Source organism: Lissotriton helveticus, chromosome 1_1 (assembly GCF_964261635.1).
Source record: "Lissotriton helveticus chromosome 1_1, aLisHel1.1, whole genome shotgun sequence".
Classification (NCBI taxonomy): domain Eukaryota; kingdom Metazoa; phylum Chordata; class Amphibia; order Caudata; family Salamandridae; genus Lissotriton; species Lissotriton helveticus.
Window position 1 is genome coordinate 1,319,463,325 of NC_136057.1, and position 26,530 is coordinate 1,319,489,854.

General features: G+C 46.0%; 1 protein-coding gene across 1 annotated transcript in view; it reads left to right on the forward strand.

Annotated features, from left to right (window-relative positions):
* LOC144763964 (uncharacterized) overlaps nt 1-26,530 on the forward strand; it is a 725,263-nt gene that overhangs the window by 170,959 nt on the left and 527,774 nt on the right. Inside the window, exon 7 of the mRNA XM_078650044.1 lies at nt 14,492-14,653. Coding sequence (XP_078506170.1) covers nt 14,492-14,653 — 162 coding nt within the window. The remainder of the gene's footprint in view (nt 1-14,491; nt 14,654-26,530) is intronic.

The window sequence follows — 26,530 nt, forward strand, 5'->3', positions numbered from 1 at the left end:
CGCGTAGACAGAGGCCCCGGGGGAGGCCTCGACCACGTCGGCCACCGCCTCGCAGTGTGTGCCGGTGCGGATCCTCGCGTCCGATCCGTCCCCCAGTTGGTCAGTGGTTGGGCAGGGGGTAGGCGAGGGTCCGCCTGCAGCTTCCGGCAATGGCAGGAGAACTCTACCGGAGAAATTGCCCAGGAGAGGGGAGCTCAAGCAGGAGCTCTACCCGGGCACGTCGTCCTTCATCGCGTTCCAAGCCACGCCCCCATTCACACAGCTCTGATGATGCACCTCAGGCACGGGGCTGACGCTGTTATTATTCACACAGCTCTGATGATGCACCTCAGACACGGGGCTCAGAGCTGTTATTATTCACACAGCTCTGATGATGCACCTCAGGCACAGGGCTGCCTGAAGTTATTATTTACTCAGCTATGATGATGCACCTCAGGCACGGGCTCACAGCTGTTATTATTCACACAGCTCCGATGATGCACCTAAGGCACGGGGCTGACGCAGTTATTATTCACACAGTTCTGATGATGCACCTCAGGCACGGGCTCACAGCTGTTATTATTCACACAGCTCTGATGATGCACCTCAGGCACGGGCTGCCTGCAGTTATTATTCACACAGCTCTGATGATGCACCTCAGGCACGGGGCTGACGCTGTGTAAGTTCACAATGTACAAAGCAACATGCATTTAGACAAACAGAACATTAAATATGACCTCTCCTAAAACTAGATAACAATGGAAATACACATTTCATTTTATTTTATGTCTTCATTGTGCAATAAACAGGAATAGGAGGTATCAGGGGTCCCGATTCTAACTGTTCCCTCTTGGATCAGCCCACTGTTGACGTGATGAGATAAGGAGATCCACACCATCTAACGGGCCCCCCTTTTGTTCCTATTACAATCAGATTTGAGGGGAGAGCAGCCTTCTGTTACTACCAATACAAGTCCCTTGCTTGCGAATTATTGCTATATATGGCATAATCTTGGGACAGCCAAGGACCCTTCAGAAAACCAGCCCAGCGAAATCTGTTTCTGCTCCCAGATATACCAAAATAAAACAAGTTACTTACCTGTAACTATATTTCTCCAGTATTGGAAGCTTTCATAGATTCACATGCCTGAATCATTCCCCGTCGTCGAGATGGGAGTCTACGGTATATGAAAAAGCAATGCTTAGCAGTATAGCAAACTGAAAAGAGGCCTAGGCCCATTTCCCTTTTGCAACCTATAGCCTTTGTTATGTAAAAAAGGCCCAAACTTTTCCCTGAACCAATCAGAGCTCCTCACCCTCTAGAACACTCCTGAGAGAACCTTTTTACCCCTCAGATTTTTGCGCACTTGTGCACATAAAACACTTGCCGTGCTAAATCCAAGGTGAGCCTCTCAGGGGAGGAGGGTGGGTGCATGTGAATCTATAAAAGCTTCCAATACTGGAGAACTACAGTTACAGGTAAGTAACTTGTTTTCTTACTCCAGTATTGGAACTTTCATAGATTCACATGCCTGAATCAGAATAGCGAGCAGTGATATTACAAAGCACATTAATCTCTTACATCTCATCATCATGTAATAGAGCATGAAAATCAAGCATAGTAAATACAAGAAATGTGACTTTATAAAACAAGAGAAACAAGCATTTACAATGCAATGGTCTTGGCATTATTAAAGGTAGAGCTAATGGCATTGCTCCTTATTTTTTTTTAATTTTAAATCATAAATAAATGGCATTGTCATTTACATTGCCAATAGCTTAATCGTTTGCATATGCGAGACCTATTGCATTAGCACCCACACACAGAGTAAGTAGCAGAGTGAGTAGTTGATAGTGAGTAGGAGAGAGTTATTAGTAAAGAGTATTAGAGAGCAAGTAGTAAAAAGTGAAAGAGTGAGTATTCTATAGTGAGAGAGTGAGGCAGGATATAAGTCCCTTGTAGGTTTATATTAAACATAATCGTTTTCTCAAGCACAGTGCAAGTGCTATACAGGTGAAACCTAAAATGAGTACCAGGCATTAGCAAACGATCACTTGAATGGAAATGTACAGATTTGTTTAATCCTGCACTTTGGCCCTGACAAATTTGGTGGAAACCGGATACTGTAAAATATTAAAAATATATATGTTCACAAACTGACGCACTTACTGCCCTCAACACTCTGCCCTCAACACTCTGCCCTCAACACTCTGCCCTCTGCCCTCAACACTCTGCCCTCTACCCTCAACACTCTGCCCTCTACCCTCAACACTCTGCCCTCTACCCTCAAACTCTGCCCTCAACCCTCTGCCCTCAACACTCTGCCCTCAACACTCTGCCCTCAACACTCTGCCTCAACACTCTGCCCTCAACACTCTGTCCTCTGCCCTCATCACTCTGCCCTCTGCCCTCAACACTCTGCCCTCTGCCCTCAAAACTCTACTCTGCCCTCTACACTCTGCCCTCTACACTCTGCCCTCTACACTCTGCCCTCAACACTCTGCCCTCAACACTCTGACCTCTGCCCTCAACACTCTGACCTCTGCCCTCAGCCCTCAACACTCTGCCCACACCACATCATCAGAGCTGTGTGAATAATAACTGCGTCAGCCCCGTGCCTGAGGTGCATCATCAGAGCTGTGTGAATAATAACAGCTGTGAGCCCGTGCCTGAGGTGCATCATCAGAGCTGTGTAAATAATAACAGCTGTGAGCCCCGTGCCTGAGGTGCATCATCAGAGCTGTGTGAATAATAATTGCGTCAGCCCCATGCCTGAGGTGCATCATCAGAGCTGTGTGAATAACTGCGTCAGCCCCGTGCCTGAGGTGCATCATCAGAGCTGTGTGAATATTAACAGCTGTCAGCCCGTGCCTGAGGTGCATCATCAGAGCTGTGTGAATAATAACTGCAGGCAGCCCGTGCCTGAGGTGCATCATCAGAGCTGTGTGAATAATAACAGCTGTGAGCCCCGTGCCTGAGGTGCATAATCAGAGCTGTGTGAATAATAGGTATCACAGACGACCGTCAGTGTACAGGCCCTTTCCAGACCTACAGACCATGGAAGAACAGGATAGCATACGGAAATACCGTTTCACAAGGGCAATAGTTGAAGAGTTGCCTTAGCAGTTGTCACCTCATTTGCAGCCTGACCACACGTATCCAACTGCACTGACCCCCATGGTGAAGGGGTGAAGGGGTGAAGGTGATGGCAGCATTACATTTATCTGCCACGGGTTCATTTCAGTAATCAGTGGCAATATCGGGTGGACGGTCCTAAGCTATGTTCAGCCATGTCCTTTGGGATGGGTTGGAGACATTGCTCCGTTACCTGGACCAGTACATAAAGTTTCCGACACCTGGAGAGTTGTCAGACATCAAGGGGGGATTCTATGCCTTGGGACGGATACCCCATGTCATTGGCTCTATAATGCACCCACGTTGCATTGACTCCACCACAGGCAAATGAGCAAGTCTATCGGAACAGAAAACATGACCACTATCAATGTCCAGTTGGCATGTTTGGCTGACATGTCCATCTCCCACATCTGTGCACGCTTCCCTGGCTCGGCACATCATGCATATATCATGAGAAACAGCGTCATCCCCCATTTGATGTCCCAGCTGCAAAGTTACCGGGCCTGGCTTGTTGGTTGGTGATGTTGTATGTGTAGTTTGTGGTATGTGTTGATTGTATGTCAGATTGTTCTCTGTTGTCAGAAAATTGAAGTCTTTTTTGTGTTCAATGTAGAAGACTCTGGATACCCCAACCAGACTTGGTTACTGACACTACTCCGTAACCCTGTCACCCCTGCAGAAGTGTGGTTTAATGAGGCCCATGGTCAGATCAGGCGAGTCGTGGAGCAGACTTTTGGGCTACTAAAGACTAGATTCTGCTGTCTGGATCGCATAGGAGGAGCCCTAGAAATATGCCCCATTGAAGGTGTACCAGATCATCACAGCTTGCTCCATGCTCCACAACCTGGCAATGCGGAAGGCAATACCTCTCATATTGGACGACGGAGACCAGCAGCCGCCAGCAAGGGAGGATCCAGGACTGGGACATGATGACAGTGGTGATGATTAGAAGGGCTTGGATTTAAGACAACAGTTTATACACAACTTTTCACATGAGTGTAAGTATGCAATAAGAGGAGGTGACAAACCCCAATTGTTTGTTTGTGTGTTGCTGGTGTACAATGTGTATGTATGCCAGTGAGTGTATTATAATTGTCCTGAACTTTTTACTGAAATGGTTCAATTAAATTTGCAGGTTAACATGTACAGTGCTACCGTGAATCCTAGCTAGTGTTCACATTGACATTTTTGTGCTTTAGATGACATTGTTTGCAAAATTGGCCTACCTTTTTCCTGAGATCCTGACTCTGTTCTATGTTTCTTCTTACCAGGGTACTCTGCCATGACATCTGGAGAGTTGTGACCTCACCCGACCCATGATGCTGTGACATACTCCAACACTGAACTGTTGGGGCAAACCCTTGCACGCACTTCCTTCTGACCTAATGGTCTTGTTTTTTTACTTGGGGGCATTTTTTTACTGTGTGAAGTGATCTGACTTTAAGCTAAGGTGCCAGATTTGATCTGGGGAGTAAACCTGTGTTCCACATTGAGGTGTGCCTTGTCTGTTAACACACATCCAAAGATTTTTAGAAACAAAAATAGACCATGATGAGCTGGTTTGCTAACAATGAGTGATGATTGTGCTGGCAAATGGTGATCGTTTTGTAGACAATAGATTTCCTTTGAATATGTACCATGTACTACAAGTTGTGTGATAACCTGATTGCGTCTATCTTTCATGCTGTGACAAGGTACATTTACTCACAAGCCATTAGTTAACTTTTTGGAAGTGATTTGTTACCAATGTTGTTGAAAATTTCTACTTTGTGATTTTGCAGGACATTACAATATGTACATTTGGGATTCAAAGTCACGACATGGGCAAGTATTTTGTGAAAAGTGTTTTATTTTTGTGCATGAAGGTAGGAGATAATTCCACACAATGGTGGTGTGCTCACAACAAAAAATAGAAACATGCAGATAGAGTTGAAAGTGTTTGTAGATGAAGTCTCAAAGGTAAAGCCACAGTTATTTGAGTCCAAAGTCCAACTTTGACTGTCCATCCAATGTGGGACAGTTTGATGACAGTCAACAAAGTGAACGCTTGGCACACAATGGAGGATACTAGGGGCACATTGTCACTTCCTGGGGTGATGCATTGCCATCTGTCTCTCAGGGATTCTTCCTTGGACGACACTTCCCACGTTTTGCAGGGGGTCCCTCAACTGCAGGCAACTGGGGTGCTGGGGACTCTCTGCCAGACTCCACGTCCCTCCCTGTGGCTTGGGCAGATGTTGACACACGAGACGAGATGTTGTGGGCACATCGGGAGTTGTGGTTAGGTGGTCTGCAATCTGGCGGAGGCTGGTACCAATGTACCCCAGCACCCCCAGTCATATCATCAGTGTTCTCGTTAAATGTGTCCAGGCGTTGGTTCTGCCCTGCCTATAGCAGCTCCAAGTTGTGGAGGATCCCAATGACCTGGCCCTTCTCTCCCTGGTAAGCCTGGTAGGCGTGGATCACCCGGGAGAGGTTTGGGTGACATTTCTCAGCAGCACCAGCTGCATGATGTCGCAGGTCACCACAGCTCCTCCCACCACACCTACAGGGGTGTTGTCCACCAACTCCAGAGTGCCCTGTGTTGCTGTACCGTCAGTGGTGTCCCGAGCTAATGTGTCCGTCAGGGTAGGGGTCAGCTGGATGTTGTCAGCCACTGCTGATGCTGTGGGCTGACCAAAACCTGATGGGCCACGTCAGTCCTTGTCATCCGAGGATGGTTGAGAGACATCAATGCCAGAAAGTTCCTGGTCAGCCAGAGTCTGGGACTGGCACTCCTGATTAGTTCCGGGGGTGTTCCCAGCTCGCCATGTGGGTACATAACTGACACAATGATTGATGTGAATGTCCACTGCACCTCAAATCATACCCATTACATAGGTTACTGAACCTAATGATGAATTAATGTAGATAGATTGGCGTCCTTCATCCATGATGCCGGCCTATGTTTTTGGAGAACAACATAATTTGGACAAGATGGGGATTGATGAACATGTCCAGCAATGTGTGTTCCTAAATGGGCATGTTGTGTTTAGTTGACATTACATGTCCAAAGACACTGACTTGTTCCTGACACCCTGTGAATGACACAGGTGGGTTGGTGTTGTCCACATCTGTACTTTCACAGTGACATACATACTTTTTGGCTCCCAATCTTGGTATCTTTCAGGCCTGTGTACTGGACTTAGTCTATGTCTTTAGCAGTCACACGGGTGTGGCTGCCCACACACTAACAGTCTGTTTATATACCCTGAAATTTGAGGGAATGGTGTGAGTAAGGTGCTTATTGTTCTCATCTTTTACACACAAGTGAATGGCTGTGAGGAGCCAAATGCGACTGCTTAGCTTTGTGCCTACACAGATAATGTATTTTGTACATTTATTCTACAGTTAGATGAGATCACAAACTCTGTTTTCTGCCATTTTCTGGCAAACTAATTTAATGAGCTGAGGTTTGAGTGTTATTGGTGTATTTGTGAAACTTACACTCCTCCTCCCACCCAGCCCTACCAGGCCAACAGGAAGAGTGTTGTTCAGATAATGCAGGGAAGTGTACTTGCAAGATGGTTGTCACTGGTGGCTGGTATTTGTAGCACAAAGGCAAATTTGGTAGTCGTGATAGGTTCAGACAGCAGTCCCCAGTGTATACCATCTTGCTAGTACACATCAACTCACTGTCAGGTAGACATAGGCCCGATGAAGCAGTTGTGCTGTGTTTGTCGAGCAGTGTTTGCTGTTATTCAGACTCCCATCAGGCCCGGTCATACATACAACTTCCCACCCAGCCCAACCAGCCATCCTGGAACTATGCTTTACTAACAATGAATGGGAATGTAGTTGCATGATGTCTGACACTGGGGCCTCGTGTTTGGACCACAAGGCCAAGATGGGAGTAGTGGACAAAACACAGCCAGGTCATTGTGTAAAACATCTTGCTTGGACATTCCAAATAACTGTCATGAAAACAGAGTTCAATGTAGGCTTTTGGTGCTGGGTGAGGAGGTGTGGTTAGGACAGTGCCTGATGTGAGTGAGAAGTGAGCAATGCAAATACCCCTCCTACGACCCAGCCCAGTCTACTCCTCTGAGTCTGCCTCACAGTGAGTGTCAATGTACTTGCAAGATGTCTGACACTGGGGACAGGTGTCTGACTTCATACCAGCTCCCATCAGGGCCTTGTGCTCCTCACACCACTCTCCAGTGTCAGCCATCTTGCCAGTACATTTACACTCACTTTCCGGAAAGTGGAGTCTCAGGTGGGCTGTTTAGGATGGGTGGGAAAGTGAGTGTGGGCCCAGGCATGGTGGTAGTTTTATTGACGACAAATACTCATGCTCCTACACAGCAGCGCTAACTCCTCTGTGCCTACGCGTACCTCACAGCGAGGGGGAGTGGACTAGCAAGTTAGCTAGCACTGCTGCATGGTGTTGAAGTTGAAAGCAACTCCCATCAGGGCCTTGTGCTCCAAACACCATGCACCAGTGTCAGACATCTTGCTGGTACATTTCCACTCACTCTCATTCAAACAGGATCCCAGGGCTGCTGTTTGGGATTGGTGGGATGATTGTGTATGGCATTGCCTGATGGGATTTGGATTAATGGCAACCACTACTCCCCCCCACATGGCACACCTTCTTCATCTGGGCCTATGGGGAACTATGGATAACTGACAGTGAGTGGTGAATGGACTAGCAGGATGACAGACACTGGGGACTGGTTTCTGGAGCACAAAGCCATGATGGTAGTTGTGATCAATTCATACACCAGGGATCACTGTGAGCCATCTTGCTAGTACTTGCTAGTACACATCCCCTCACTGTCAGGTACCCATAGGCCCAGAGTTTTTGCACTGACTATATCTCCCACCTGGCCCTGTCCTACACTCACCTTCCCGCCCAGCGCAAATAGCCCAACAGGACTTAAGCTTACCTCACTGTGTGACAGAATGTACCTGCAGGATGCCTGACACTGGGCACTGGTGTTTGACTTTAAAACTCCCCTCATGGCCTTCTGCTCCAGGCCCCAGTCTCAGTCATTTTGACCATACTCCCAACAGGGCCTTGTGGTCCAGACACCAGTCCACAGTATCAGCCATTTTGTCAGTACATTTTCACTCACTGTCAGGAAAGCATGGTTCATAGTGAGCTGTTTGTGCTGGTTGGGAGGAAATGTGTTTGCCCTGACTACATCTCCCATCAGGCCGTGTCCTACACACACTCCTCCCACCCAGCTCAAACAGCACCCCTGGAACTATGCTGGGTAGGAGGAGGAGTATTTGCAATGGCTACAACTCGCATCAGCCCTTGTCCTACACACATCTTCCCACCCAGGACCAAAATTCTACCTGGAACTCTGCTTCCTTGGCAGTGAGTGAGAATGTACTTGCAAGATGTCCGACAGTGATGACTGGTGTCTGATTTGTCCACAACTCCCAACAGGATCTTGTGGTCCAAACACCAGTCCCAAGTGTCAAACATCTTGTCAGTACATTGCCACTCACTCTCAGGTAAGCAGAGTTCCGGGTGTGCTGGTTGGTCTGGGTGGGAAGAGTGTGTGTAGGACAGGGCCTGATGGGAGATATAGTCAGGACAAACACACCTCCTCCCAACCAGCACAAACAGCCAACCAGGAACCATGCTTACCTGACAGTGAGTGAAAATGTACTGACAAAATGGCTGATACTGTGGACTGGTGTCTGGACCACAAGGCCCTGTTGGGAGTTGTGGACAAATAGGTACCAGTCATCAGTGTTGCAAGTACATTCCCACTCACTGTCAGGGAAGCAGAGTTCCGTGTAGGCTTTTGGTGCTGGATGGGAAGGTGTGTGTGAGGCAAGACCTGATGTGAGTTGAAGCCATTGCAAATACTCCTCCCCCACCCTGCCCTGCTAACTCCTCTGTGCCTATGGGTACCTCATAGTGAGGGGAAGTGTACTAGCAAGGTGGCTGACACTGGTGCATGGTGTTGTGCTGGAAGCAAACTCTCATCAAGGCCCTGTGCTCCAAACACCGTGCAACAGTGTCAGCCATCTTGTTAGTACACTTCCATTCACTGTCAGGTAGCCATAGGTCCAGATGAACTGTTTGTGCTGGTTTGAAGGAGGACTGCTTGCCCTGACTACACCTCCCATCAGGCTCTGTCCTCCACACACCTTCCTACCCATCCCAACTAGCTTACCTGTAACACTGCTTTCCTGACAGTGAGTGGCAATGTGCTGCCAAGATGGCTGACACTGGGGACTGGTGTCTGAATTCTTCACAACTCCCAACAGTGCCTTGAGCTCCAAACACCAGTCTGCAGTGTCAGACATTGTGCCAGTACATTCCCATTGAACGTCAGGGAAACACAGTTCTAGGTGGGCTTGTTGGGCTGGGTGTAAGGAGGGGCTTGTTGGGCTGGTTGTAAGGAGGAGTGGTTGCGCTGACCACAACTCCAATCAGGCATGGGCCCATACACACCTTCCCACACAGCTCAAACAGCATACCAGAAAAAGGGGGGCTCGGACAATGAGGGGTAGTGTACTATTAATATGTCTGCACTGGTGTCTGAGTTGACCACAACTCCCAACGTGGCTTGTTTTCCAAACGCCAGTCCACAGTGTCAGCCATTTTGTCAGTATATTTCCACTCACCATCAGGGACAGCATAGTCCCAGATGGGCTGTTTGAGCTGGGTGGGAAGGTGTGTGTAGGACAGAGCCTGATGGGGGATGTAGTCAGTGCAAAGACTCCTCCTCCCAGGCAGCCCAATAAGGCCACCAGGAAGAATTATGTCCTGATAATAAGGGGAAGTGTACATTCAAGATGTCTGACACTGGTGCCTGTTGTTTGACTTGACTGCAACTCCCATCAGGCCTTATGCTCCAGACACCATGCAGCATTGTCAGACATCTTGCTAGTACATTTCCACTCACTGTCGGGAAAGCATAATTCTAGGGGGGGTTTGGTGTACTGTGTGGGAGGAGGAGTATTTGCTGTTACTACAACTCCCATCAGGCCTGTTCCCACACCCACCTTCCCAGCCATCTCAAACAGCCTACCTGTGACTCTGCTTTCCTGAGAGTGAGTGAAAATGTGTTGGCAAGATAGCTGACACTGGTGACTAGTGTTTGGAGCACTAAGCCTTTCTGTGAGTTTGTAAGAAGTATATAAATGGTAATAGTTTTATGCATTTTCATTGTAGGTATGTTGTTTATCAATATGACATATGCATCACATGCTCATTGACTATATATTTGTTTTAATCTAATGACAGTCATTTGTTTAACCTTATCCTTTACTGTGATGTCTATAGAGTTGTAATTAGTAACTTTATTGGATTGTGGAGTAGGTACGTACCAGACTCTGGTGCTTCTGCTAGTCCATAGATGCTCTCCGGTGGAAGGATGGCACGAACCTTCTCCTTCCAGGAAGTGAAGTGCACAGGTGGTGCAGGATGGCCACCGCCAGTCCGCTGGCTTTCTGCATGTTCTTTGGCTAGCAGTTTTTTTTACCCTGAAACCTGGCAGCAGTTGGGATAGAGCAAAGGATCATGGTTATGTTTTTTTCCCTCATTTAGGTAAATTGGTGGGCATGGCTAATATTTGATTTTTGTTGTTGTTAATATTTGACGGTGCCAGTGCTTGTTGTTGTGACTGTTATTATCAGTTTACACTTGCCATATGTAACACAAACCGACACGGTTCCGAAACCGCGACAGATGCATTGCAATCTGGTTGTCGGGTAAACCGAGTCTGATTCGTAAGTGGAATGCCTATTCGTCGGCGTTTCTGAACGACTCAATCAGATCTGGCTTATTTCCGACCATTGAGGTTAGGCGGAATGGTTTCCGTCTGACTCGGTCTGAGTTTTACATGCAATGCAACGTAATAGGTCGGTCAAAAAGCTCACGCTCGTGTCTGTCGGAAACCATTCCGAAACGGAGTCGGTCGGAATGCTTTCCCACCGACATCGTAATCGGGCCCTAAGTAAAATTACATCACACAGTACTGAAAGGCACTAATAACAAAATCACCAGACTATCAGGTCTGAAGGAAGCGCTTGCCACGGAGTTCAGCAACATTTCCATTTTGGTGTCTGTCACAGCATCACATGAATGGTGAGGTCAGAACTTGCAAGGCTACTCTGTAGATGACATTGCAAAGTACCGTGGTAAAAAAGCACACAGAACAGAATTTGTAAATCAGAAATAAGGTAGCACAAGTCAGAAAATTATGCCATCTAAAGCACAATAATGTCATTGTTAACACTAGCTAGGCTTCACTAATACACTGTACATGTAAAGCTGACCATTTCAATAACCACTCATCTAAAAAAAAAAATCAGGACACTTATCATACACTCTCAAGCATACATGCACATTGTCCACCATCAACACAACAACAAACAATGGTGGCTTGTCACCTCCTCTCATTGCATACGTAAAGTCATGTGAAACAGTTGTGGATAAGCTGTTGTCTCAAATCCACTCCATCATCAGCACTGTCTTCAAGGCCCAGCCCTGGATCCTCCATCGTTAGCACCTGCTCGTCTCCTTTGTCCACTATCAGATGTATGCCCTTACGTAGTGCTACGTTGTGTAGCATGCAGCAAGCCAGGATTATCTTGCACACCTTCCCTGTGGCATAATGGAGTGCTCCTCCCGTCTTATCCAGACAGCAGAATCTTGACTTCAGGAGGCCAAAAGTCTGCTCCATTATCTGCCTGGTCCGGCCATGAGTCTCATTAAAGCGCTCTTTTGCTGGCTGCTTGGGTGACTGGGTTGTGCAGTGGTGTAAGCAACCATGGCTTGTTGGGGTATCCAGTCTCCTACATTGAACACAGAAAATATTTCAGTTGTCTGACATTTCACTATCTGACATACAAACAACACACACTACAACATCCGCATACAACAAATCCTACCAAAGGCCAGGGCCGGTCAGGTTACATTTGAGTAATCAGATGGGGGATGACACTGTTACGCACGATGTATCGTCATGTGCTGACCCAGGCACAGACATATGAGGTGCACATGTCAGCTAAACACACCACCTGGACACTGATGGAGTAGAAATGTTTGCGGTTGCAATACACCTGTGTATTAGCCTGTGGTGGTATCAACGCAACATGGGTGCCATCATTAGATCTAATTACATGTGGTATCCTCCTTAAGGCATAGAGCTCACCCTTGTTGTCAGACAATTCTCTGGGTTTAGGAAACTTGATGTAGCGGTCCATGTAGCAGGTCAATCCCTGCAACACATCCCCAAGGACATTGCTGAACATTGGCTGGGACATTCCACCTGATGTTGCCACTGTGTACTCGAATGTTCCCATGGCAAAGAAATGCAATGCTGCCATCACCTTCACCTTGGGGATTTGTGCTGTCGGAGAAGTGTGTTGAGGCCGCAAATGAGGTGACAACTGCTGGCACAACTCATCAATTGTTGCCCTTGTGAAACGGTATTTCCTGATGATGTCTGGATCTTCCAGTGTGTGTAGGTCTGGAAAGAGCCTGTACACAGGAGGCTATCTGTCACCTCCTCTGTGATACCAATGTGTAGAGTGTATACACGTTTGGTGTTAGTTCACAATGTACCAAGCTAAAATTACCACACATGAAACTCCATGTCACTGAAAAGATAAATTTCAATGAACAATGTTGACCTTAGATACATATCACAGCTTGCAGGTCATTGCTAGACATGTTTTGAAGGTTTGGTGACACAGCAAGAGTGCAGTAGTGTAAACTTCACTAGTGTCTGGGATTGTACATGTAAAGCAAGCAGAACATACTCTACAACTCACGGGAAAAAAACCGAGATTTATGTTTGTGAGGACTAGCATATGTACACACAATAGGATCATGCAATGCATAATATGTGGGACACCACATGCACGCATTATATCATAATGTAAATGATGCACACTGCTGTCATATGGTGGACACTGTCATGTTGTCATGTCTGCATTGCACAAACAACTATATACACAAACCATTTACTATGTAGATGTTCCATAAAATGCAGTTGTCCACTTAAATATAGCACACAAAGATACCCTATAAAATCACATATCAGAGCTAAGCGTTTGTGGCTGCTTAATGTCACTGTGGATTAATTCCTCGGAAATTGCAGTACACAGGACTAGAAAAACACACCACCTTTCCAGTCTGACATCATACAGATTGCACACAGTTCTGTAATGCAGTGACTAGGGGAACACTGTACTTGGAATGCACCCAAAACGCATTTTGTCTGTGATCAACCCTAAGAGGCAAAATTGAGTTGTTTGTTTTCATGTTGGTATTAGCCTCCCAATCAGTTTGTTCATGCTCCCCTCAAGGTTAGGTCATCATGGAAGTGTGAGTGTTTCAGTTAGATGTCCCTTTCCATAGAAAAATGCTGCATCCAGCCATGGAATATCAGAAACTCACAATATTTACAAACGTTTTTGCCCTGCCGACCGATTTTTAAAGGTCATCATAACCAAATCAGACACAGTCATAGGTTGTCAGTTGTCATGGTGACAATCGCGGGTTTCGCATTGTGTCCACATTGTGTGTAAACCAATGCAGTAACCTCTCATTGGTAATGTATCAAAGTTATTCGCGGTCCGATGATATTTTTTGAACTGCGCGGTAGGCGTGTCGTCTGTAAGCAATGAAATGCATTGGACGGATTTGGAAAATACAACTGACGTGGACCTATCAGTTTGGCAACATGGTCTGAAGATCGCCTCTGCGGTTTAGATATAAGTCTGTTGGTCCCCTAGAGAATGCACTTGCCTGCACTAAATGCATGATTCTAGGACCTCCCCATCTCTCTGCTGCTGTCCACATCCTCTGGGAGCTACAGTGGCACACTGTGGAGAACGCAGTGCACCAGCATTCACAGCTGAGGAGAACCAAATGCTGCTGAACAAGCTCCTGCCTCTTTACAGCTAGCTCTATGGCAAACCAGAGGAGCAGGTGAGTGATGAACAGACAGCATTGTCAGTTAACATGTGCAATAACCATGCACTACTGCCATTAGGAATCCTATAGACAAGCATGTAAACTGTTGTTTTTCAAAGTTTCAAAATGTGTATATAACTGTTCTGAGCAAGTACACTGCTGTAGAAGTGTATGTACTAGTGTAAACATCATTGTTCTTATAGCGTTGAGACACCCTTGGGTAATGCGCGCTCTATAAAATTGTTTCATAAGCGCTCTATAAAATTGTTTCAGTCATTCATTTATGGGAAAGAGTCATCATTAAACACTGGTGAAGTGCACCGAATGCCACTTTGCAAGCCTTTAGACAGTGTGGGCAAGCAGCTCATGACCTATGTGTACCAGTATTTGTCTCTGTACATGTTGCTTGTGAACTAAGGGCCTGCCACCATATCAAACTTACAGGTCAACTTTCATCAGAAGGCCAAGCTGTGGAGGACCATCGCCTGGAAGTTACACTCCGTGGGGGTCACGCGCCGGCACAGTGCCCACTACAGGGAACAATGGCAGGACTTGAGAGGATGGACCAGGAAGATTGAGAGAGTCCAGCTGGGTCTGCACCTCCAGGCAAGAGGGGCACATGCCGCACCCTAACCCACCCTATTCTCTGCATCCGTGCGGTGGTCTTCTCAGACCTGGATGGGCAGTTGAGAGCCAGACAGCATCAAGGAGGGGGTGAGTATGTGCCTTGTTGCACAACATATTGACCCATGCATGGGAAAGTATCTTAGCCTATGGGCCCTTTTTGAGGTTGTAAGACACACCAAACCACTGTTCAGTGTTAAAAGATACTAATAAGCACAAGGATAAGTAGATGCATGGTTATGCCCCTTTATCTGGGACATGTGAGGATAAAATTGTCAGGGTATTGACAGTAGTGCCATGCTATTGTACTATGAACACATGAGAACATGTGCATGGAGATAACCTTCAGAAATAGTGTAAGTGCTCAACCTGAGTCAGTACTTTGACACGTCTGCACTGCTCTCTGTGTGGTCACACCAACTCTGTGAAGTATGTTGATGTTGGAGCACTCAACTGTAAAATCCCATGCTATACATCCAGGTAGCAGGTAAAGTCTTTGGTGAGGGCTTGATGAGTACTGATAGGTCAGTGCGCCAAAGTCATGTCCCAGCCCAGGGTCTCAGTATACTCAATTGTATCCCATGGGCACATTACTGCTTTTGTAAATCATATCACCTGTCACACTGGCCTTTCACATGATTGGGGTCTTATTCCATCCTCTCTATTCCACAAAAAGGAGTCCATTTTTCAGGCTCTGTAATAGTGTCAGCACATGCCATTTAGTGGCTAACAAAATAGGTCTCTGGTCAAACAGGGTTTTGATTGAAAGGGATGATGTCAGATACACATTCACAACGGTTCTCATGTGTGTAAATGCTCTTGACTGGCCATACATGATGCTTTGTAAACTATGCTTTGGTTGCCTTAGTGTTAGATTCAGAGATGTGAGCATCATTCGGAAGTGCTTTACAAAATTGAGATGAATAGCAATATCATCTAAGCTGTAAAAAGTGTGCACGATGCAAACAATAAGTGAGAGATATTCAGACTTGGACTTTATAAATGTGGACTTCTGCAGTCTTCACAAAATGGTACAAAGTGGTGAATAACCATTTATAAGTAAGATGTTCAGGACTAATAGGCCTAATAGTTTGTACAGGCGATGCATCCCGATGGCCCAGTGGCATAGGGATCCACATGAAGCATGAGGAAGATGCAGTCAGTGGACTTGGCAGTGTGTTGACCAGTGTTTACATGCCAAACTGGTGAAAACTAGTGATTAAACCCAGATCTGTTGACTGGCTGTGAGTGTTTGATTGGATCAGATGCTCCGTCCATCACCATTCCCTTTTGTACCGTTTTGCTCGCCATAAGTTGGCAGGGTATGCTCAGACATGAGTCCCTTGCTCACTTTGCCATTGGGTTCAAGCAAGCCTGGCTGAAGACGGCTCAAATGCCAGAAACCAGTCCTAGGAAGCTTGTTTCTGGTCCAGGGAAGGCATGGCTTGGCGGTTCGGGCTGGACTGTTCCCATGAGGCACAGGGTCAGGCTGATTTGCATATGGCCATGTCTGAACTGGGGTGGCAGAGTGGACTAAAGAACGGTGATAGATTAAACCCAAATCTGTTGACTGGGTGTGAGTGTTTGATTGGTTCAGATACTCCGTCCAACACCACCCCCTTTTGTACCGCTTTGTTCTCCATAAGTTTGCAGAGTATGCTCAGACGTGAGTCCCTTGCTCACTTTGCCACTGGATTCAAGCAAGCCCGGCTGAAGACGGCTGAAATGCCAGAAACCGGTCCTAGGAAGCTTGTTTCCGGTCCAGGGAAGGCATGGCTTGGCGGTTCGGGCTGGACTAGTCCCATGAGGCACAGGGTCAGACTGATTTGCATATGGCCATGTCTGACCTGGGGTGGCAGAGTGGGCTAAAGAACGGTGATGGATTAAACCCAGATCTGTTGACTGGGTGAGAGTGTTTGATTGGTTCAGATGCTGCGTCCATCACCACCCCCTTTTGTACCGCTTTGTTCACCATAAGTTGGCAGGGTATGCTCAGATGTGAGTCCATTGCTCACTTTGCCACTGGATTCAAGCAAGCCTGGCTGAAGACAGCTGAAATGCCAGAAACCGGTCCTAGGAAGCTTGTTTCCGATCCAGAGAAGGCATGGCTTGGCGGTTCGGGCTGGACTGTTCCCATGAGGCACAGGGTCAGACTGATTTGCATATGGCCATTTCTGAACTGGGGTGGCGGAGTGGGCTAAAGAACGGTGATAGATTAAACCTAGATCTGTTGACTGGGTGTGAGTGTTTGATTGGTTCAGATGCTCCGTCCATCACCACCCTCTTTTGTACCAAACAGTATTTTTCAGCAACAACGTGTCTCTCTTCCGGGGTCGCAGCTGATATCGCGATGTACCAGGGATCGTGTTGTCTGGGAAAACTTCCTCAGGTCCTTCAGGTGACGTGGCTTGTCCTTTCTCTGTGTCCAGGATGTCGCAATGATCTGCCAACGCAGCTGGGCTCACTAGGTCCTGCAACACTTTTCGACAGTGTGTCGCATGGATCCAGTTCTTCGGGTTGGTCACTCACACTGCAGTCCTGGTAGCCAAAAGCACCTGCTCAGGGCCATGCCAACGAGGCTCCAAGAAGCTGGTCCGCTGAAAGTAGTTTGTTAAAACAAAGTCCCCGGCTGTAGATTATGGCCCTCACCCTGCGACCTGTCTGGAAGGGTCTCCCGAACCTGTTGATAAATAGAAGACAAACTGTCAGTGAACTGAGCAAATAGTCGTTCATCAATACATAGGGCACACCATGTATAGGGCGTGGCTTAGGAATCCCCCAAATATTCATTTGCCTCCCAAAAACCACCTCATATGATGTGAGGACAGATTGTGTATGTGGTATCGATCTTATAGATAGCAATGCTAAGGGCAGTGCATCATGCCATTTCAAAGATGTGGAAGCATGTATTTTGGCCGGTTTTCGTTTAAGGGTAGAGTTGTATCGTTCTACTGTCCCTGCTGATTGTGGGTGAAAAGCAGCATGGAACTTCTGCTTAGTTCCCACTCCTTTTATGAGGTAATCAACAACTTGCCCAATGAAATGGGGTCAGTTGTCATTTCACAAAACTCAAGAAATACCAAATCTGGGGAAAACTCCTTTAGGAGCACCTTTGCAGTAGTAAGAGCTGTATTATCTTTTGTAGCGTATGCCTCTATTTACTAAAGGCACAAACCACCACTAGGACATACTTCAAATTATTACAGCGTTCAAGCTGGATGTAATCCATTGGTAGGACCTCAAAATGTGCTGTAGGTATGGCAAACCCTCATGCTGGAGTTTGTGTTCCTTTTCCATGATTGAACTGGAGACAAATCAGACAAGACTGGACTATCTTTTTAGCTGTGCCGGCAATATCTGGATGATCCAAAACTTGCATAAGTTGCTTCGTCATTGAGGATGCCCCAACATGTGCCGGCCCATGTGCCATGTGAATCATAGGATATAAATAGGCTGTGGGTAACTTCCATTTTGTCATGTCTTTATCCCTACAACAGCCCTCATCATCCAATGTTCCCTCCTTAGACCATTGGTCTGTTTCAGCAACAGAAGCAGATCGTTGCATGTCCAGCACCTCTTGCCTGGCATCATGCCAACGTTCAGCCTGTGACTTAATTACATACATGGGTGTAGTACTTAGCTGCATTGCAGTCTCACAAGCTGTGTGATCCGCAAAGGCATTGCCTCGTCCTATTTTGTCAGTCACTTTCCTGTGTGAGCTACCTGTAACAATCGCTACTTACTAATTCTCCATGCACTATTTGTGTCCCTTGTGAAGTAAGAAAGCCTCTTTCCTTCCAGAGTTACTCAAAATCATGAGCCACTCCAAAAGCATATTGGCAATCAGTGTAGATGTTAACAAGCAGATCAGTACTAAGCTCAAATGCTCTTGTCAGCTCTATCAACTCGGTTGCTTGAGCTGACTTCTGTGGGACACAAGCTGTCTCACTTACTGTCTGAAGTGTTGCAATTGCATAAGCAGCAGATGTCGTGCCATCAGGCAACTTCACGCAAGACCCATCAACCCACAGTTCCCCATCAACGTTAGAAAGAGGTGTCTTGTGTAGGTCAACACGACCCTTTGTTTGTTCTTCAGTAAGAAATATACAGTCATGTAGCTCGTGTGACTGAGACTGAGTAGCTGGAAATGGCAATAATGTAGCAGGATTTAGAGTCAAACATCTTTTCAATGTGATATGAGTCACCAAAAGTGTAAATTTATATCCTGTCAAATGGGCACTAATCAATTGTTGCGTTTTCGTTTGATTTAACAGAGCATCAACTGAATGGGGTACTAGCACAAGCAATCTATGTGACAAGACTATTCCCTCACTTTGACTTATGGACACGGCTATCGCTGCCACCCCTCGAAAACAACCAGGCAGCACACGAGCAACTGGATCAAGGACAGCTGAGAAATATGCACAAGGATGCTGCTTATCACCATGTGTCTGTACTAAAACTGAGAGAGCACAACCGTCCCTCTCATGTACATAGAATGTTAAGGCCTTAGTGTAGTCTGGAGTTCCTAATACTGGCGCAGAACAAAAAGCGTGACGTAACTGTTGAAAAGCATTCTGGCATTCTGTAGTCCATGGGAGAGGCATCGGAGTGTATTTAGTCAAAAGGGCCAACAAAGGTTTAATAATGTGAGAAAAACTAGGGATCTATTCCCTACAGAAAGAAGTAAGGCCAATCAGTGCATGAACATCCTTCTGAGAACGGGGCACAGGCGTGTCTAAAATAGCTTGAATGCGGTCTGGTGTAAGTGCACATCCCTCCTTAGACAGAAGGTGACCTAAATAGGTAACCTGCTGTATTGCAATTTCTTCAGAGAGACTTTGTGATGATGAGAAGCAAGGAATGAGAGCAATGACAGTTTACCTTCTTCACACTGTTCAGGGGTATCATCAGCCAATAAGATGTCATTGACATATTGAATAAGAGCCACCCCTTTTGGCACAGGGAAAGAATCAAGCTGCCTTTTCAATGCCTGGCTATAAATGCTAGGACTCTCTGTATACCCTTGTAGAGCTCTACAGAATCTGAAGGATCGATTATTCAAAGTGAAGCCGAACAAATAACGGCTGTCAGGATGAATAGGTATTGAGAAAAATGCATTTTTTGAATTATCTGATGTAGGCCACAAAGTACTAGGTAACGATGCCAGCGCAACATCCTCTTTAATGAGACAAGACCTCTCAACCATTGGATAGTTATCATTTAAAATAACACACACACCTTCTGGGGAACAAGGTATTATAGCACGGAAATGTGTAAGCATATTGGCACCCACAATGTTATCTAGCATGTTAGGGGAACGCAAAAATGGACATGCTGCAGTAAATTTATCTAGACTAAATGCAAGTGGCTGTGACAGTGGGCTAAGTGTAGGTGTCTCATTGAATCCTATCGATGTTATCATTGCGCCAGACAGGGAAGCCCTAGGAACCAATTTTTTAGACAGAGCACTACGAGTAGCTCCTGTATCAACAAAAAACTGTTCAGTAGAGCCCAAGACATTTGCATCAACATAAGGACCTTTCTGATCTACTGGCACCTCAACTGGTTCCTTACCCCATCCTAGGCATTCCTATGCATAATTAGAATCCCCAAGACCATTTGTCGAATAATCAGATTTTTGATATTGATTTCGTCTATCGAAGGTATTAGAATAATTCGAGTTGTGTTCAGCTGTCTCAAATCTGGCACAATTTCCTATTCCTCCCCTTTGGCATGAATTCCCTGGGCGTCCTCTCATGCTTCCTCTACCCCGTTGATACTGCTTACCTCGCAAAAGGGGGCACTCAGAACGTCAATGTCCAATCTCTTTAGAAAGAGCACACTGATCAGAAGACTAAGTTGCTCGACAGAAAGGGGTACACCAGGGGTATATACTGCACGTTCACCTCTTCCATTATCTCTGAATGGTGGACCATAGACTTGAGCCAACACAACTTTCGTTTCTAAATCCTTAATCTTTTTATCCTCCTTGCCTTTTGCTTCCATTTCTTGATGCTCATAATACTAGGCCATAGTCAAAAGGGAGATTGGGGAAGACGTAGTCCATGAACTCTCGCTCGTCTTTAGGCTACAAGCTATTTCTGGCAACATGTTAGTGGCAAATTTGTCGACGAACAGATGCTTACCCGTGTCATCTGTCAATGACTGCCCACTAAAGTCATGAAATGTCTCTTCAAATCATGTAAAGAAATCAGAAACATACTCATCCGCTTTCTATTTACAAGTCGCTAACGTTGTCTATTTTCTTAGGGGGATAAGAGTTTTTAATTTAGTTACAATAGCTTTGGGAAGATCTAATATCACCTGCGCAGGTTCTCTAGCCACATCTATTTCCTTTAAATGCACCCAAGTATCACCATAAGCTGAAATATTGTCTACCTTCCGAATTGTTTTCCACATATCAAGGGGTAAAATATGTCCAAAAACATGTCAATAACAGGCAATGTCATAGTGCAGGAGCTAATAGCTCCTTCTATTTCTTCATAAAAAGCGGACAGATTTTTTCGCCGATCAGGCAAAGCAGCCTTAAGAGTCATAATGTCTGCTCTACTCCAAGGGGTATAGACCCAATTATTTTAAAAAATCCCTTCGCATCATCTGAAGTTTTATCGTCACTTGTTCCCACTCCCTTTGGAGGAAAATACAAAGGCGCAGCTTCACGCATCGGTTTTACAGTAACTACAATATCACTAGTGTCTTTATCTGTCCCTGTAGCTCCTTCTTGTTGCACTGGGGTCTGAACTGTTTGTTCAGTTGTAACTTTGCTAGCTGCTTTTTTCTCCTCTCAGAGACGGAATGCGACAATTCGTATTTTAACCACTGGCCTAATTAAATCGGGCACCTGTGGAAAAAGAAAGGTGCCATCGCTTAACTGTTTATAATCAGAATTTATATCAGAAGGTTCTAGATCAACAGAATCTTTTCTAAAACTGATGTTTACTTCCCAGGTAAACGTCTCTACAAAATATAACTGTCCTAAATTTGACCATTGCTGAACCATTGCTATGAGTTCTGGAGCAGAGGCACTCCCACAAGCTGCTTTACGAGCAGCGGATCTAAGAGTGGCCTTGAGTTCAGTAGTTAAAGTAGAGTGAGTCTGCCACCCACTTTGTTGATCTACGCCTTACTCATCTGAAGAAAGGTGTTCTTCTTCAGAAAGATCATCCTCAGGGGCAGAGGGAAACTTATCCGGGGGCGGAGGTCGATCTAACAAGATAGAACCATCTTGAGGTTTATTAAGTATGGGATAAATGGGGCACCTAATAGGGTACTGGCCAGTTACCTCTAAATGACGCTCCCTTTCCTCTTTTTCTTTTAGATCCTTATTTCCTTTTTTTTATTCTAACGCTTTTTTATAGGTTGTTTTTTGCTGTTCTTCTTTTGCTATAGCTTTCTCTTTCCTCACTCTCTCATGCACTTCTTTCTCCCACATTCCTACACAATCAAACATATCTTGTTGACTCTTTCGTTTAAACATACTCTGCTCTAAATACTGAATCTTTTTTAAATTAAGTGACCCATTTACTGGCCATCGTAGATCAGGATCCTTTTTCGTATATTTGTTTCACAGTGTACTATACATTATGGAAGAAATACCGTATTTAATGTACATATGCCTATTAGGTGTCCCCTCTGGGGGAGCTGGCTGACTTCTTTCCAAATCCATTTTGGTACCACCAGGACAGCAATACAATCGACGAAGTGCGCTAGGAGCAGGCATGCTACCTCGGCCTACAGACGCCAGCGCCATCGACTCCAGTTTGTCAGCCGACGACAGCGCTTCAGCAACAACAATGCCACTGCCTGCAATGTGACCTGCCAGCGCAGCGACGAGCACCGTATCACTTTGCACCGTGACCCTGGTCTCACCGACACCGCTTAGATGCTCACACCGCGACCTGAGGGCATCGCACGCCGCACTGCTGCACTTCGCACCACAGCACCTGACATCTACTGACGCGTGCCGACACCAGTGCTTCTGACTTCAACCGCGAGGAGTTCGATCTGCAACGTGTGTGACTTCAAGGGCCCGACGACTCCTGCACCGACCTCCGGAACCAAAGCATGCGGGCGCCAGACTTTCGGAAGCTCAAAGAGAGGTTGCTGACGCCCTGCATTTCTAAAGGTACTGTTTTGCGGGTCTTCCCGACACCATAGCTGGTCCGCGACGCCGCGGTCCGTCAGAACTGGTTAGATTTGTTTGTTCACGACGCCGTGATAGCCCCAGAGGGAGCTATCGACTTCAAGGAAGTGTTTTTCAAGTTTATTTTGATAAGTGAAGATTTCTAAAGTACTGTATTGTGGATTTTTAGCATTTTTTGTCCTGTCTTAAGTATATAAAAATATTGGATATTTTTCCAAACTGGTGTGGTGTCCTTTTGCAGTGCTTTCGCTGTGTTACTGTTGGATATGTGCATATGCTTTACACACTGCCTCTAAGATAAACCTGACTGCTTGTGCCAATCTACCAAGGGGGTGAGCAGGGGTAATTTTAGGAGCGTAACTCCCTTATCCTGACTAGGAAGAAGGGTCCCTACTTGGACAAAGGTACAAGCCCTTGTCAACTAGAGACCCCCATTTCTAACAATGGTACTTCTGGCTTGTGCTTTTTTTGTTTATTCTACTTGTTTTTTGCATTGTGACAAGCTTCATGTTGTTACTTCAATGAAACCTGAATAGGTTTGACAAGGGTTTGTTTGTGTGTTGTCATAGGGATGTGTATCATGAGTATGTGTCTACCTTTTCCAACAAACTGAGCAACTTGCTAGTGCATTTCACATATGGGCACCTGTCCTACATATTGAAACTGCTTGGTAGGTGGTTTTTATAGGGTATTGGCGCTCCTGGGCAATGCACAAGTAAGTATATTCTAGTACTGAGTGAGGATTGCTGTGCATAAGGGTAGGGAGAGCCACCCTCCCCCTAATGTGTGAATATCTACTGATAAAACAGAAAAACTGTCTCCTGCACACACTAACAGTATATTAATAACAGTGTGACAAAAGCTTGAGTCTTTGCTGGAACATGCGCTTAAGCTCTCAACAGCCTTAGCCATAGCCAGTCTATCTGCGGGGACATTCCAGATATTTCTGTGAGACTATCAGATTTGCAGATGTTAACTGGGACAAGTGTTGTATTTTTGCCCTCTGTGGGAGTATTCTCCAAAATAATTGATGGTGGGTGAGCAGAGGGTAATGTGTGAGCTTCGTGTGGTTTTGTACTTAGGGATCTGTAACTATCATGATGCAAACTATCTCATTGTGTAAATCTTAGCAGGGCCATATCCTCCTTACGTCCACAGATGGCTTTTTGAATCACTCTCCCAGTTACAGGCCAATGATGTATTTCACTTTCTAAGATGTTAATGCCCCCTGCATCTTGTATTTTTGCCATCACCTGGCAGTGGTTGTGCCGCGTCCCACCTCCAGGAAGCTGGACACCTTCCTGGGAGGGTTGATCCGCAATAGTGGCATGATAAGTGTGGCTCTGCGGAGGCTGCATCTGCCTGAGTGAAGGTTGTCCAGGCTGTGCATTTTTTTAAGGAATGGTATGTGGCAGGACCGCTGCAATGGCCGGTGTGATGTTTGACTGGGAGGCAGTTGTACGAAGACGGCTTGTTTCCAACATGCAGGGCACAGGAGATGGCAGGATCAATGTTGCTTCCTGGAGCTCAGCTGGTGAAAGTGGGTTTTTGAGCTAAAAGGGTCTATGGCTACTGAGGGACATGAGCCCATACTCTCCATCTGTTATTCAGCACTTTCTTGCACTTTTCCATAGCAACATTGTTAAGAAGGACTGACAGCATTGACAAAGGATTGGGCCCAGCGGGGGACCTATTCAGGCTCCGGGAGCACATTACATTTGGCCAATTAATTGCAGGAAGATCCTGACATTCCAGGGGACCATTTCTTGGCACATGGCACACTGATAGCTGAGATGGGACACCTGTGGAAAGTCACAGACACTGAAGAGGCACATCGCCACCTAACCCAAGCCCTGCAGGACATAGGTTGAGTTTGGAGACTGGTGACCTTATTTGTGGATGTATTTGAACACATGAAGAATGACCCACTGTCACCTGCTCATTGGCTATGGGACACTGATATTTTACGAGCCCTCCACGGCAGAGGAGTAGGAATACACTGGGCACTAGCGATGTACAGCATCTTGTGAAGCCAAACTCCAGTCCATTCATTTAGGCATCTGGCACAGGGCATGTCTCACCTCAGCTGTCTGACCGACCAAGTTTGTGTCCTTGCCTTTGTGCACACAATGCAATGCACCTATTTATGAGGTCATACATATGATCTGGACATGGCTGTATGCTGTAAATCCGTGTTCCGGAGTTACAGATGTACTTGGCCCAGTGAGGGGTTGGTTCAACCTCCTTCCATTGGAGGGGATGCTGAGAGGGATATTCATGCAGATGGTGTTTTTAAAGGTATCCATTGAAAGGATGGATTAGTAAATGCTCATCACAAGCAAGGACATTTGCATGCATTGTTAGGCCACTGCAGTCCCAACACTGCAACACTTGGGCACAGTAACTCGCGAAGGGTGTAGGGCTGAGGCTACTGTGCAGTGCATGGAGTGAGTCGTGTGACTCCACAGGATTGCAATAGCTAAGCTGTAGGACAAATTGTCATAGGACTTACAGGATGCAAATGAAGAGCCACTGGATGGGTGTAGGACCTTGTAGGGTCAGGCCCACAGACATGTGGTTATGGACGTATCAGAGGTGTTCCGGACATGGCTTGATGAGGCAGCTGCTCTGTCATGTGAGGCAGACTGGCTACATGACATTTCCTCCTCTGTTCTGATGTAGGGAAGTTTCTCAGAATTCACAGATGCTACAATGTCAACTCTTGACGATGGCTATTGTACTAGAGGCCACGATCTCACCACCCCATGTGTGGACTGTGAGGTATATGGGATGCTCACCTTCTAAATGCCCATGATTCCTCTGTGCTGATCTATCTTGTTATGGTTATCATTTTGTTTATTTTCGTACCATATGCTCCTGTTGTGCATATGAAATGCGCATTGTAATGGGGCGGACGGTTCCAGGCTCGGCAGTCGCTCTGAACGGCTTCATTCAGTGTTTCCGATGGCTTTGCAGTTGGAATTTCCAGTCGGAATTGGAGAAAACGAGTCGGTCAGTAAGCAATGGGTTTTGGCCATCACAATGCGGCTGTCGGAATGACCGTATCCGAAGCAAGTTTCATCATACGGACCGCCTCCAACAGGCCGCAGAGGCACTTCCGACCGACATTGTAATCAGCCCCTTAATGTAGAGTAAGTAACTAACAGCAACTTTGCAGTGAAATAAAAAAACTAATTGCACTAACCTATGCCCCAATAACAGAACTTGCTGAACACTGCAATTTATTAATTGAAAGCCCCTATTACCAAACCAATGGACATAAACTAAGTCCCCTACCAGACTATTTCGAGGACACCTAAGTAGGAAGACCTCATAGGTCTGGACATAGAAGACAACCAAAATTCCACATTCCATGGTGGAATGTATACAACAGTACCCCGGCCCAGGAAGCAACATCCAGCAACACAGTGGAAGGATGGCATAATGCCTTCCAATCCACAATGGGAAGAATCCAACCCACCCTACATAAAAGACCAGAATGTATCCAAAAAGAAAAAAGCCACCAATAGCTAAGACTAGAGCAATCTGTAACACAACTAAGTCCTAATTAACAAAACAATGTATGAGCATTTACAATTCAAAGTGAGGCTCTACCCAAACACTAAAGGACTGGAATACTTAGAAACCATAGCAAAATCCATACTCCCACACCTACATACAAATCACCAATC